This window comes from Pipistrellus hanaki (assembly GCF_964339955.1).
Source record: "Pipistrellus hanaki genome assembly, chromosome: 3".
In the NCBI taxonomy this organism is placed as follows: Eukaryota; Metazoa; Chordata; class Mammalia; order Chiroptera; family Vespertilionidae; genus Pipistrellus; species Pipistrellus hanaki.
In genome coordinates this window covers 121,002,641-121,017,016 of record NC_140505.1, presented here as the reverse complement: position 1 = coordinate 121,017,016, position 14,376 = coordinate 121,002,641, and the positions used below count along the sequence as shown (strand labels likewise).

Sequence of the window (14,376 nt, the reverse complement as noted above, 5' to 3'; positions counted from 1 at the left end):
CATATTTACAAGTTAGGAGGAAGAACACTTGAATAGTAAGAAAAAGACAGTAAGGTAACTAAAGCATTCCCTCTCCCCATCCTATTTGCCCTCTGAAAAATGAAGACTGCAGTTTCTTTAAATGATGTTTCTCACATCTTCCTAATATCATGGGCTGAGGCACTAATGAAGCGTCAACAATTATCAAAGTACAATATGTACTCTGAGCAGGCCGACATTTCCTCAATCTTCTATGGCATGCACTCTTGGAGAAAAATGCTAAGCAGCTATTTCATTTTTTTCTGGAAGGCGAACCCATTTGAAGTGGCAGAGAACGGAATTCTTAGCAAGCCTTATGCCTGGTTCTCAAAAATAAAAAGGAACATGAAATATCCTTAGTTTTTTTTTTTTTTTTTAACAGTGTTCAGAGTAAGGGGTAGGAAGTCAACCTAAAGCAATTTAGAAAAAGGTAAAAACACTGTGGTTTGTTTTAATTAAGTTATAATTGGACAGTAATTATGCAAAATTAACTTTTTCAGCTACTTACAAACTATTTTAACTGGTAGTGATTCATTTTCTACTTGAATAACAGCTTTAGCACTTTCATTGGTTTGGGAGAAATATAGGGCAAGTGCACTATGAATACTGTGAAGCTTTCACAATTCATTTCTTCATATTTTAAAATATAGGTTTGAAATGTTATATTACTAAATTCATCTTTAACAAAGCATTTTTCTTTTGGTAGGTTCATGTTCACAAGGATGGGTAGCATTAAAAAATAGCTGTTACAGAATTAGCAAAGAAAGTAAACCATGGACTATAGCCCAGCAACACTGTGAGTTATCCTTAAATTCTGCACACCTTATGGATATAAAAAATGAAGAGGAAAAAAAGTTTATATTTTCGCATCTCAGGTCAAAGAACCAAATAATATTATGGACTGGTCTTAATGGTTTGAAGGTCAGTAAATATAAAAATGTGCAAATACCATGATGAACAGAACTGTTTGCCCCGTGTACTTTTATTCATTTACTAGAGGTATGGTGCACGAAATTCGTGCAAGGGCGGGTATGTCCCTCACCCCAGCCTGCACCCTCTCCAATGTGGGACATCCCTCTCACAATCCAGGACTACTGGTTCCCAAATGCTTGCCTTCCTGCCTTCCTGATTGCCCCTAACTGCTTCTGCCTGCCAGCCTGATCACCCTCTAACCTAGGGGTGTCGAACTCAATCAGAGAAGGGGCCAAAATCTAAAATCCAGCCTAAATCGCGGGTCGAATGGTTTACTGAACAGTCACAAACTGACAATGTCATAAACTGACAGCGGAGTGCAGTGATGACAGCGCGGTGCGGGCCACATTGCAAGGCCTGGCGGGCTGGATTTGGCCCGCGGGCCTTGTGTTTGACACATGTGCTCTAACCACTTTCCTGCCAGCATGATCGACACCTAACTGCTCCCCTGCTGGCCTGATTGCCCCTGCAGGTCTGTCTCGTCACCCCTAACTGCCCTCTCCTTCCAGCCTGGTCGCCCCTAACTGCCTTTCCCTGTAGGCATGTTCCCACCCAACTGTCCTCCCTTGCTGGCCTGGTCTCTCCCAACTGCCCTCCTCTGCCGGTCCAGTCACCCCCCTAACTGCCCTCCCCTGCTGGCCTGATTGATAGCAACTGCCCTCCCCTGCCGGCCATCTTGTGGTGGCCATCTTGTGTCCACATGGGGACAGCCATCTTTGACCACATGGGAGCAGCCATCTTGTGTATTGGAGTGATGGTCAATTTGCATATTACTATTTTATCAGATCAGATTCCTTTATTCAATAAATATTTATTGAGTATTTATTATAAGTTAGACAATGTTTCTCTCTCTCTCTCTCTCTCTTTCTCTCTCTCTCTCTCTCTCTCTCTCTTTCTTCAATATCTCTGTCTCTGTTTCTCTGTTTTAGAGCAGTTACAATTTCACAGCAAAATTGAGGGGAAGGTATAGAGATTACCCATGCTCCCCACTGTCTCCACATATGCATAGCCTCACCATTATCAACTACAGAGTGGTACATTTGTTACAACTGAATCACCTACATGGACCCATCATTATCACACAAAGTTCATAATTGGACAGTTATTATAGTTTACATATGGTTTATTCTTGGTGTTGTACTTTCTATAGATTTGGACCAATAAGTAATGACATGTATCCATCATTTTGGTGTCATGCAAAGTATTTTCAAGATCCTCTGTACTCTGTATATTCATCCCTCCCCCACCTCTTTCAGGCTCTTTTGTAGGCATCTATTCTTTACCTAATTTTGCTTTAATTTTGGTCTTTCCCAGAACCCTTTAAATTTATATGAATGACTTCATCCATTTTTTTTTACCTAATTTATACCTAAACCAATGATTCTCAAACATTTATCTAGTCTGCCTTTTTCTTATGAGCTCCAGACATTGAATTTTCTTCTGATTATGCCTTCTGAAATTCTCTACAGACACATCAACATTGCCCAGACTGACTTGTCATCTCCTTCCCACCAAACCTGCTTCACTTCTTTTACTTCCTTTTTTTGTTATTAAATTAAATTAAAATTTATTTTTCCATAATCTCTTTCACTTCCACCCACAATCTTCTATTTCTCACCTCGGTGAACAATACAGTAATATGAATTAAAAACCATTGAAAGTCTTTTCCACTTTATTTATTTCACTCCATATATCCTGGTTTATGAGGTTTAATTTTACTAAAAAAGATACAGAAATATCTGAAGATTTTTTTAATATTGGTGAAAAAGATTGTGGGACATTTTTCTCCAACATCCTTTTTTATTGTTTTGTTTTTTACTTAGGAGTAGAATATTCGTGTGTTTTTTTAAATGTATTTTTATTGATTTCTGAGCAGAATGGAAAAGGAGAGAGAGATAGAAACATCAGTGATGAATCATTGATCAGTTGCCTCCCGCATGCCCCCGACTGGGGATCGAGCCCACAACCTAGGCATGTACCCTTGCCTGGAATCAAACCTGGAACCCTTCAGTCTGCAGGCTGACTCTCTGTCCACTGAGCCAAACTGGCCAGGGCTTTTCTCCAACATTCTTAACACAATGGGACATCTCGTGAAATTTCATTTTGGTCAGCATTTTGTAGGAAAAACCAAGATCTAAAACAATCATTTCTGTCTAGTTTGTGTGTTTTTCCCCCCCTGATGATTTATTTAATTTTATATTTTGTTACTCAAACATAAATCTGTTCTCCATGAGACATCCTAATCTGTATTGCTAGGCACCATTCGATGTATGTGACATGTAAAGAAATTGGGGAACAGATAGATTAACTTGTCCACATGGATACTCATCAGAGTTTGCTCTTAACAACTGTCCTCTATGACCTCTCCATTAAGATGGCCTCTTGAGGTTGACATCAAAGCCACTCACTGGGCTATAGTCCCTGAAAGTATGAGAAACTAATCATCTCTTTCACCCATGCTGAATAAGAGTGAGTTTGCTACTGAGCTTCAAGTAACGACATCTTATCCATCATTGCAATTCCTAGCTTCACTGGGGTCTGATACTTATAAGGAATTTGGGGAATGACAGGGTACTAGTCTCTCTAATTTACTTGTGAGGGTTAGATAGGTAACCCTCATTCAGTTCTCACAACATCCTTATGAGGTAGGCACTAGCATTGTTCTCACTGTATAGATGAGGAAAATGGAGCTCAGAAAGCTTTTGGGTCACATAGGTAATAAATGGCCATGCCAGGCTTCAGCCTGTGTCTGTCTGACCAATACTCATGCCTTAACTACTGGAACATATTCCCCTCAAGGCTCTGTAAAGTTTCCGAAACTGCAGCACCATGTATGCAATAAAGCAGACTCCATGAGGAAACAATATTCCTCCATTGTGTTGGTGAAATTAGAACTTACTTAAAAAAATAAGTCTTCAGAATGTCTGGGGGAATAGTTCTGTTTAATCCTATCTGGGCAACTAACTTGGAGCTGTACTTGATGCTGGGATGTCATCATAATCACAATATAGACATAGTCTCTGTTCCACAGAGTTCATTATCTCTAAGAAGTATGCTTATTTTATGAGGACCTACTTTGTGCCTGGTGTTTTGTATACACAGTCTCTAAACATGTTGACATCCATGCAAAGTAGTTATGACTATCTTCGTTGTACAGGTGGAAAAGTGTAGTTTCTAAGAGGTTGGCAGTTGTCCAAGAATAGATAGTGACAGAAATTTTGGTTAGAATACAGATGCATCTGTCAAAACTTGTACTTTTCCTACTATCCCTTTCAAGGAGGGTTGCCACAGGACTGTCTAGAGGTACATTCATTGCCTGTGAAAACTGAGGTTGGTGATATCCCTTAGCAGAAAGGTATCAAAAACCACTCCTGACGCATATGATTTATTTTATGACTTTAAATAAAATAACCAACAACTAATGAATAATGGGTCCCTGCCTGGCATTGTGTTGAGCCCTTCCCATGCACTGCCTCTTTAATCCTCACAACAACTTAATGTGTAGATTCTATTATTATGCCCATTTTACAGATGAGAAAATAGAGAGTTACTATGAGATTCAGCAATTTGTCTGAATACGTATGGGTAAGGAGTGAATGAAAGTGAACTCTGTCCCCAGCTCAGAATCTTCATAATAAAGGAAATCTGCATAAATATATATTAAACTGGTTTATGCTTTAATAATCTTAGAACATTTTATATTACAGGAGTAACTAATAAATATCTTCAAGTATATTTATTTAAATATATGACACTTCTTAAAATTGGCTTAATTTGTATATCTTATTACAGAAAGAAGGTCATCTCACATGGACAGATGGATCACCTTTTGGCCTTAAGAAAAATGAAATCTTTTCTTTCTCACTGCTACCCAAGAATGAGACAGATTGCTACATTTTACAACAAAATGCAACTGGATCAAACTATTTTTTTGCAAGATTTTTCTGTTATGTTCCATTGCCATTTATTTGCAAATATGAATGTAATTATTAGTATTATATTTATGCATCTCACCATTTTATTAATTTTTAAAATAGAATTATAATTTGTAATTAAAATGATTCTTTTTTACATTTCTTTCAGCACCTTCTCTGCAGGAAAATCTTTTGATCTATACAAAGGATGTTGGAACAACTGAAGTTGTATTTACTTGGGATAATTTGAATGGTTGGAATAATTTGAATACATGGCTAAAATTAGGATATAAAATTATTATAAAATATTATTTAGATTATGCAGAACAATATTTTGAGAGCATACCCCCAAATACTACAGAAAAAGCAATTACCCATCTGTCTCCTGGCCATGTGTACAGATTTTTACTCTTTGCAATAAATGAATGGGAGGCAAAAACTACGCTAAGTCCAGTATTCATTGTTGAAACACGTAAGTTACAAGACATCTGAAGTTATAATTCTTCAAGTTTTTAATGTCATCATTTGTAAATATTTCCTAAAGATCTGGTATCTTCTCTTAACACTTTAGGTACACCTGCAACTTTACCAATTTTAAATTGTAATTAATATTTTTTATATGTTTGGCTTTCCTGTTAAACTATTAACCTATAAGGAACTATATCTTCTGGCACCAGCTAGACTGGAATCCAGTCCATAGTAGATATTCAGTAAATTTCTGTGGAAATGGATTTTTGATATGTGCGAATAGAAAAAAAAATAAACAGATGTGTATCTGGACTGTGAGAGGATTACAATGGAGAGAATTAGTGAGAAATAAAAGGAAATGCTATATAGCAAAACTATATAGCAAAACCTAACTAAAATTCCCACTCAGTGGTGCATATTTAACAAATGCCTTTTAGAATTCAGAGGGTGGTTGATAGTGGCAGACTTGTGGAAAGGAGAGGCTTGGGCTCAGACTTGAGGAGAAAAATGCCGAAACCGGTTTGGCTCAGTGATAGAGTGTCAGTCAGTCTGCGGACTGAAAGGTCCCAGGTTCAATTCCGGTCAAGGGCATGTACATTGTTTGCGGGCACATCCCCGGTAGGGGGTGTGCAAGAGGCAGCTGGTCGATATTTCTCTCTCATCGACGTTTCTAGCTCTCTATCCCTCTCTCCTCCTCTCTGAAAAAATCAATAAAATATATTTAAAAAACAAACAAACAAACAAACAAACTTGAGGGGGAAAAAAGCAAAAACATTAGCAAATTTATGGAGATAAGAGTTTGTAGGAGAAGAGTAACGTAGACTGGAGATTTCCTTGAGCATGAGGGTCAAATCAGTTTGAGAGGTAGGTGGTCAAAGACTTGGGAGTGCTAGAGAGGTCTCTGTCTCAGATGGTTAGACTTGACCTTAGAAGCTATGGTTATCAGACAAGTCTGTAGTATTTTAAGACTCACTTTACCTCTCACAAAGCACTCTTAATGCATTATTTTATCAGTCCTTACCTCAATTCAGGGAGTATCTATGTAGAAATTAGAAAACTGAGCTTCTGAAAGGTTAAGTAAATTGCCTAGAGTAACATAACTTGCTTAGTAGATCCAAACAGGAAACCAGATGGTTTAATTTTAACTCTTGAGATATTGCTTCTAAAGAAAGAATCAAGAAGAATGTATGTTGGGAGGGCAGAGAACGGATATGGGTTTATGACTGATACATGTAAGGTGCTGTTTTAAGAACATTAATCTGTAGGGATTAACTAGGAAAATCATTGGCACTGGATGAAATGGTTTGTGATGGGGAAATATTTCTGTAAGAGGATGAGGGCCTGAGTTCCGGTGATGATGGGACTCAACAGTGAATAATATGAAGTCCCTGCCCTCTAGTTTGACAAGACAGAAGAGAGAAAAGACATATAAAATGAGGTCACTGAATACTGCCGTAGTGTCCTTCCAGTGGTGCTTGCATTAAAAATACTGACTGAACAATAATGTGTGTCCAACACTGTGCCAAATGCTTTCCATACCTTATATCATTTAATCTTCACAACAATTTTATGAGGCAGCTACTACTATAATTCCCATTTTATAGTCAAGAGAAGTGAGGTTCAAAGTTGGCAAGTTACTCAGGGAGTGGAGCCAGAAAGTGTAAGAGCCAGAACACAAACCTAGTTTTCCTTTCTCTTTAAACTAAAGTATCATAGAAGTATTGAGAAGTGAGAGGTTATTCTGGCAACCCATATAACTAATAGCATGTATTTTTATCTCCTAGGCCCATTATCAGTCCAAAATGTCACAGTTACTCATGTGACCCCCACAGAAATATTTTTACATTGGGATCCTCCAGATCCTGAGTCTTTTCACCATTACCTTCTAACTACTTTGGATGTTCAAAATAATAAATCAGAAGAGGTGTTTGTTGAAAAACTGGACATATCAACAGCAATTAGAGGTCTCAAATCTTTCCACCATTATCTGATATATCTATTCAGTGTAGCAGAACGAGGAACTATAAGCTGCTTTGAGCAACCTATTTCTGCCATTACAGGTAAGTGTGGGCATGTTTTGCCTTTTAATAAAACATACATAAACTGAATATATTGGAATATAATTTTGGATGAAATTTGATTGTGTTGATCCTTTATAGGTAGAAATACTTACAGTTGAATATTCGTTTGACTGTTCTATCACAATTTTAAGCATGGAATCCAAATAACTACATTAATTTAGATTTAAACATCAGCTTTGTTTCCAGAATTCCTAGAAGACGTCTTCCTTATCACAGCTGTGGCCAGAAAAATAAATGATCATAAAATATAGTTCACCCAGTGCTCTTTAATAATACTAGATCCAACAAATATGAAGGTCTACACATTTAATCAGTTTTACTTCATTCATTTTCTTAGTGTGATTATTCACCGCTAGGGGGCAGTTTCATCCCAGGACTTTTGGCCAATGCATTTCCAATCTCTACTCACCTCCACCTGACAGTTTTTTGAATCCTTGTCTAGAACATAAAAATTTATCTTATTTAAGCATTCTATTGACTTCGTTAAATGTAAGTCACTCCTTTTTTTAAAAGATAAAACACTATTGTATGAAACTGCACAGCTAAACACCTATCCTTTGTGTGTAATATATGTATTGTTTGTGTTGTGTGTATTTAACATGCCTTCATGCAAAGTACCTTGAAATTTCACCAGTTAAAATTTTAACTATTTGAGCGGAGGTGGAAAACCTACATGTTCACAGCCATAGATGAATTAGCCTTCTCAGACTTTTGGAAATCCTTGGTAGTCTTTGAAAATAATAAGAAAATATATTATTTAATGTTTATGAAATTGCAAATGCTTAACATTCATGTATTCAGTGTTGGAAATTCTAACCAAGAGAATTTTTTCCAATGGATGTTTTTCTTCTCTGCGCTCAGACAAAGCATCCTTCGTTTGATAAATGCTTAGCTGAGTTCCTTACACTTTAAGAAGATAGTTTCATTTTTAACTGACAGGCAGACTTGGAGGATTTCTCACAGATACATTAATTCTGAAGTCATATTAAAATCTCCTGTGGCATGTACCTATTTATTTCATAAAGAGAGGGGAGAAAGGTGCATGTGAATCTGCATGTTTATTTATTTGTTTTTAAATATACATATATATGTGTATATGTGTGTATGTGTGTGTGTGTGTATTTAATTGATTTCTGAGGGGGAAAGAGAGATAGAAACATTAATAATGAGAGAGAATCATTGATCATCTGCCTTCTGAATGCTCCACACTGGGAATTGAAACTGCTACCCGGGCATGTGCCTGACCAGGAATCATACAGTGACCTTCTGGTCCATAGGTCAATGCTCAACCACTGAGCCACACTGGCTGGGCCTGCATGTTTAATTTTGGGTCATTTGCTATATATATATATTAACTGAAAGCTGACACAGCAGCACATGTCCAGTGCTTTGTAACTCCCCTGATGGTAAAGGCCATATTCTTTTATTTTCATTTATTATTTACTCAACAAATTATTTTTTAGTATCTGGAACTGCAATAGAGACTAGAGATGCAAACATGAATTAGACCTGGTCTCTGCCTTCCACTAATGGAGCAAGACTAATAAATTTTTAAAAAGTGAAATTCTGAGTTCTAATTGCTCTTATAGCGGGATGCTCTGGATACCGTGGAAGCACAGAGTGGGACCAGTTAGCCCAGACGTGGGAGCAGGCATGGTTACAGAAGTCTCCCTGTGGAGGAGTGGTGCTCTGAGTCATAGAGGAGCAGAGGAGTGCACCAGGTGGGGTGAGGAGGCAGAAGAATGTTGCAAGTAGACCAAATAGATGTACATACACAGAGGCAGGCAGGCAGGAGAGCGTTTAGGAACCAGTGGTCCTGCATTGTAAGAAGGATGTCCAACTAGTGGTTTAGGCTCCATCCCTTGCAGTTGGACTTCCCCCAAGGGGTCCTGGATTGCAAGAGTTCACAGACCAGGCTGAGGGACATCCCCCCATCTTGTGCAAGAATTTTGTGCACCAGGCCTCTAGTTTATATTTAATAGAGGCCCAGTGCATGAAAATTTATGCACCCTTCTCATAGTACAGGAGCCCTCAGGAGCAGGAGGCAACCCGGCATTCAGGGGAAGGCAACACCCATTACACCTCTGCTGCTGCCACTGCAGGCAGCACAAGCCTCAGCCGGCCCTGGTTACCTGACCCTTGGTGGCCCTGGGCAGCTGGGCAGCTGCCATCCAAGACTTGCCTGTGCCTCAGGCCGGCCCTGGGTGGTTGGAGGGCTGAAGAAACTGGGGGACTCCAGAGATATGCCCCGTGGACTAGCTAGACCAGCCTAAGTCTGAAGGGACCTGGCACCACCATCTTGTGGCTGTGGGTGCTGACATCTTTGAGGGCAGGGCAGTCAATTAGCATATTCCCTCTTTATTGGCTGTGGAAGTCGCCATCTTTGAGGGCAGGGAAGTCAAATAGCATATTCTCTCCTTATTGGCTGTAGGCACTGCCATCTTTGCGATGGCATGAGGGTCAATTAGCATATTCCCTCTTGGTTAGATAGAATTGTTATTGACCATTCTCATCCATTAGAATATGAACTCTATAAAGCAGTGATTGTGATTATTTTTATTGATGTGCTCTACATGCTAAGATAATGCCTGGTACATAGTAGGTGCCTATGTGTATTTGATAAAAAACTGAATAATTTCAATAAAACTTAAAAAATCTGAAAAAATTTGTAGAATACTGTCTATTTTCCCTTAGTGTGTAATGTTTGAGCTTAATAATAATTAGTAAATCTTACATAGTAATAACAAATAGATTTTTTTCTCCAAAAGTGAGTTATTTTTCAAGGTAATGGTGACAATGGATTAGCTTAAATTACTTTAAATACTAATTAATATTGAACTGAGATATTTTTATTCAATAGAATGAGTGCTGCTAACAATAAACTATGTGTATTTATTTCTCTGTTTCTCTAAGGTATAAATCCACCACAGAAAGTTTATGCTAAACCCGAGGATGTGGGAGAGGACAGTATAATTCTTCAGTGGGAATCCCCACAAGATGACCATGAATTCTACATTCAAATCAAACCCATATCAGATACAAAAGAAGTTATGACTCTTTTTGTAAAGGATGCTAATAGATTCAAGATTGATAATTTAATCCCTGGAATGACTTATGACATTGGAATGGCAACAGTGATGAAAGGGAATTTGAGTGAGCTGGTAACTATTCAACAAACTCTAAGTGAGAACCAAATACTTTTCATTTATTCTCTTTTTTTTTATTGCACATGGAGGCAGGTAGTTTTATTTAGGGTATGCTACTTTAGTAAAGCCTGTTATATACACACATAGCCTGATCTATAGAAGGCCTTGATTATTGCTTATTGTCTAAAGTTTTACATATGTCTCCTTCCCCCCCCCGCCACCCCCCAGCTATTCCCACCTTAGGCAAGCCCCCACTGCCCCAGTGTCTGTGTCCATTGGTTATGCTAATATGCATTCATATAAGTCCTTTGGTGGCTCTCTAACCCTCCCTTCGCCCAGCCATTTGTCTCTGGATCTATTCTTGTTCATCAAATTATATTGATTATTATATCCTTAACAGATATTTGCTGATCTTGGGGTACTATAAATTATTCCCTATAGACCTCTCTGGTAGTAGGTTTTAAGGAGATTGTTAGTATGCTTTGTCTAATGGTAGACTCAGGAACTAGAGTAATTTTTATTCCCTTTATACTGACAATGTTCCCTGCTTGTATAAGGCGGCGTTGTTTACGATTGTTTATGATTAGGAGCCTGGTCCTAATGCCATACTATCTAAGCTTGAATATAGGTTCAACTCTTTAAATAACCTTGGGAAAGTGTAGAAATTGAGGCATTTACTCAACCTGTAAATGCCTCAATTTCTATACTTATAAAACAGGAAAAAAATAATGGGGTTTCCTAAGAATAGCTGATACAGTAAATGTAAGGGCTTAGACAGAGCCTGACACATAGCTATGTAAGTGTTTACAATTGTTATCAACAAAGGTATACAGTAGCACACTGGAAGGAAATATTGACAGTATATAGGATCAAACCAACTATAATTTTTATGTCCTTTCTTAGATAAGTCAACTAGTAATCATTGAAAAATATATTAAGGAAAGACAGTTAAAAAGAAGATATATGATTGAAATAATATTTATACATATCTATATTATGATAAACATTGGGAGAGGAAAATGCAGAGTGTTGTAATGGAGAGTAATTGAAGAAGAATGGAGGGTTCTATTGTAAACAGGCTGTAATAGAAGGAGTTACATTGGAATGAATATGTAAAGGAGGAGCCAGAGTGGAATTAGATGGAGGAAGGGCACTGTAGGTACACACAGCTAGCACAAAGGATATAAAACAGGAAGAAGTTTGATATAAAAACAGCAAGGCCAGAAGGTGTGGTATCTAATGGATGGGGAGAAAGGTGTTGGGAAATCACATTGGAGAGGTACTCAGAGGTCAGGTCACATAGTATATGCTTTTAGGTTACTTCTGATGTGATGATGGGAAGCCACTGAGAGCTTATGCAGGAGAGTGACAGTGTGACCTATGTTACAAACATTTACCTGTGGCTGTGTGCAAAGAGTGATATGTAAAAGGGTAAGGAAGCTGTAAGAGGTTGTAGAGTGTAGACAAAAGATTATTGTGGACAAGTTGGGGAAGGACAGGTACATTTCATATTATGGAAGTAGGTGGTTCAGGCGTTGATGCTGGAGTGCTTCTGGTAAATAAAGGAAGGGAGAAACTTAGGGTTTTGACATGAGTAATTTGGGTGGATAGTGGTGACTCTGAGGAAGGGAAGATTATGGGACCTCACAGGCCTTTTGGCTATCTGTAAGGGCAGCATGATGGAAAAGTGAATTGGCTCAAAAAATTATATACCAGCAGTGTCTATACTCAAACAACGTCAAACCTTTCTGTTTTATCCTCCATAGACCAAAACTAAATTCATATATAGCTCTTCCTTAAATTTCTGAGGAAACCTAATTATCATAGAAGAGTTATGATAAAGAATACTAAGAAAGAGATATTATTAAAAACAATTATTTCATGCCTAGGATTTATTGGCAGAATGGAAGTATTAAAATCAAAATGCATAGATGGGAAATGAACTCTAGTCTTAGATCTACCATAATTAGACGTATAAGGATAGAGTGTTTCCATGTTGTCTCACTGCCTAAGTTTTCATTCTAAAAAAAATTTAGGTCATTGAATACATTTTAAAATTGGCTTCCAGCTCTAAAGTCATATTCTTCTTTGATTCTAGGGAACTTAGCATATTTTAAACAACCTTCCACCTAAAATATAAAATTTTTGCCACCTTTTCTAGATAGTGATCTATTTTGAAAAGTTTTCAGCTTTGTAGCTTCAGGCATAAGCACAGTTCTTGATTTTGTTTAATTTGAGCATTATTTGTAAAACTGCTATCTGACATGGAAGCTGAAACATGGATTAACATCTATAAATTTTAGGAAGAATAATAGAATGTTGGTGTTTGAAGGTAGGACAGATATCTTCTTGCCAACCCGATATAGAAGTCCCAGTATAGTGCCTGATCATTTTGTAATCCATGACTATAATTGTCCTGTATTTGTGGGGTCAAATCTGTTCTCCAGAGCATCACAGAGCAAATCTACTCCCAGATTCACATGAAAGATCATCAAATGTTTGGAAACAGCTGTTATGTGTTCCTGGTTTCTTTCCTTCTGTGAATTATCTTTAGTTCTTTTGAGCATTCTACTATTTCTTATATTCCTATTGGCCTATTTATTCAGTTCTCAAGCTTCATAATCATCAGATTATTTATCGTTCATCATTTGTACTTGTTTCAAGAAGATATAAAATTAACCTATTCCAAGGTGCATAGGCATAGGTAGAATTAATGCTTTCCATGCATTCATTCAACCAATATTAGTTGATAACTATTATTTACTATGTCCTATTTTACTCTCTTTTATACACTTTGAGGCAATCAGTCATAGAGGAGTATTCTCTCTCTCTCTCTCTCTCTCTCTCTCTCTCTCTCTCTCTCTCTCCCCTTATTATTCTGAAAATAACTAACAATGCTTGATTTCCACTTATTATTATGCACCTTGAAATATAAATGTGCCCTTTGGGAAAAGACAGTCTTACCAGCACAGACGTGGAACTGGATTGTACAGTTTACACCCTTGGGGAAGTAATTCAAACTTTTTGGTCCTCAATGTCCTCCTCTCTAAAATGAGAAAGATAAGAATCATATCTAATTTATGAAGTTAGTATAATCTAGGGGCTCAGATATGAAACAAGCACTGTGAGAGTATTGTTGTGGTGGGTTGTATGTTTCAGTAGGAGTGGAGTGTGGCATCGTGGAGCTGTGGCTGTCCTTGGTGGGGAGAAAAGCTGTTCTAGCTTTTCATGCAGTCCCTCCTTGTTGGAGAAATGAACTATTCCCAGTTTTTTTGTTGTTGTTGTTGTTGTTGTTGTTTTGAGGCAATGAGAGCTATAGGATACTTTGTGTTTTCTTTTTACCTCTTGGTATAGAAAATACATTTTAAGATAGTTGAGTATCCCTAAGACCTAATTCTATCTTGTCCATAATAATAGCCTTTAAATCTGGCCTAGTTTATTTAGTCTCAGACTGAAAAAACCTCACCCAGCCTTCAGTGCTAGTCCTTTTTCTGAAAGAGCCTTTGAAGTAAAATGGGTAAGAACAGAGGTCACAGTAATAGTGATGGAGACCCATCACAAATCCCCAGGTTATGTCAATACCTTTCATTTTTTAAAGTGAATCTTATCCAGCTTGAGCTTGCAGAGGTTTAGGATAGGATTTTGAAGAGAAGGAAGAACTTTGTCTTATTCTACACATTTCCAGCCTCGGTGAGCCCTCAGGTTTAATGTGTCACTCAATAAGGCCATTGGCTCCATTTCCCTGGGCAACTGAAATTGATGGAAAATCCCACATTT

General features: G+C 37.7%; 1 protein-coding gene across 1 annotated transcript in view; it reads left to right on the top strand.

Annotated features, from left to right (window-relative positions):
- The window catches only part of LOC311619707 (tenascin-R-like), a gene marked incomplete at both ends in the record, with an annotated part of 44,866 nt that overhangs the window by 8,633 nt on the left and 21,857 nt on the right, over positions 1-14,376 (top strand). The window contains 5 exons of the mRNA XM_084878251.1: positions 725-939; positions 4,783-4,972; positions 5,074-5,376; positions 7,157-7,432; positions 10,367-10,636. Of these exons, the coding sequence (XP_084734377.1) occupies positions 725-939; positions 4,783-4,972; positions 5,074-5,376; positions 7,157-7,432; positions 10,367-10,636 (1,254 nt within the window). The remainder of the gene's footprint in view (positions 1-724; positions 940-4,782; positions 4,973-5,073; positions 5,377-7,156; positions 7,433-10,366; positions 10,637-14,376) is intronic.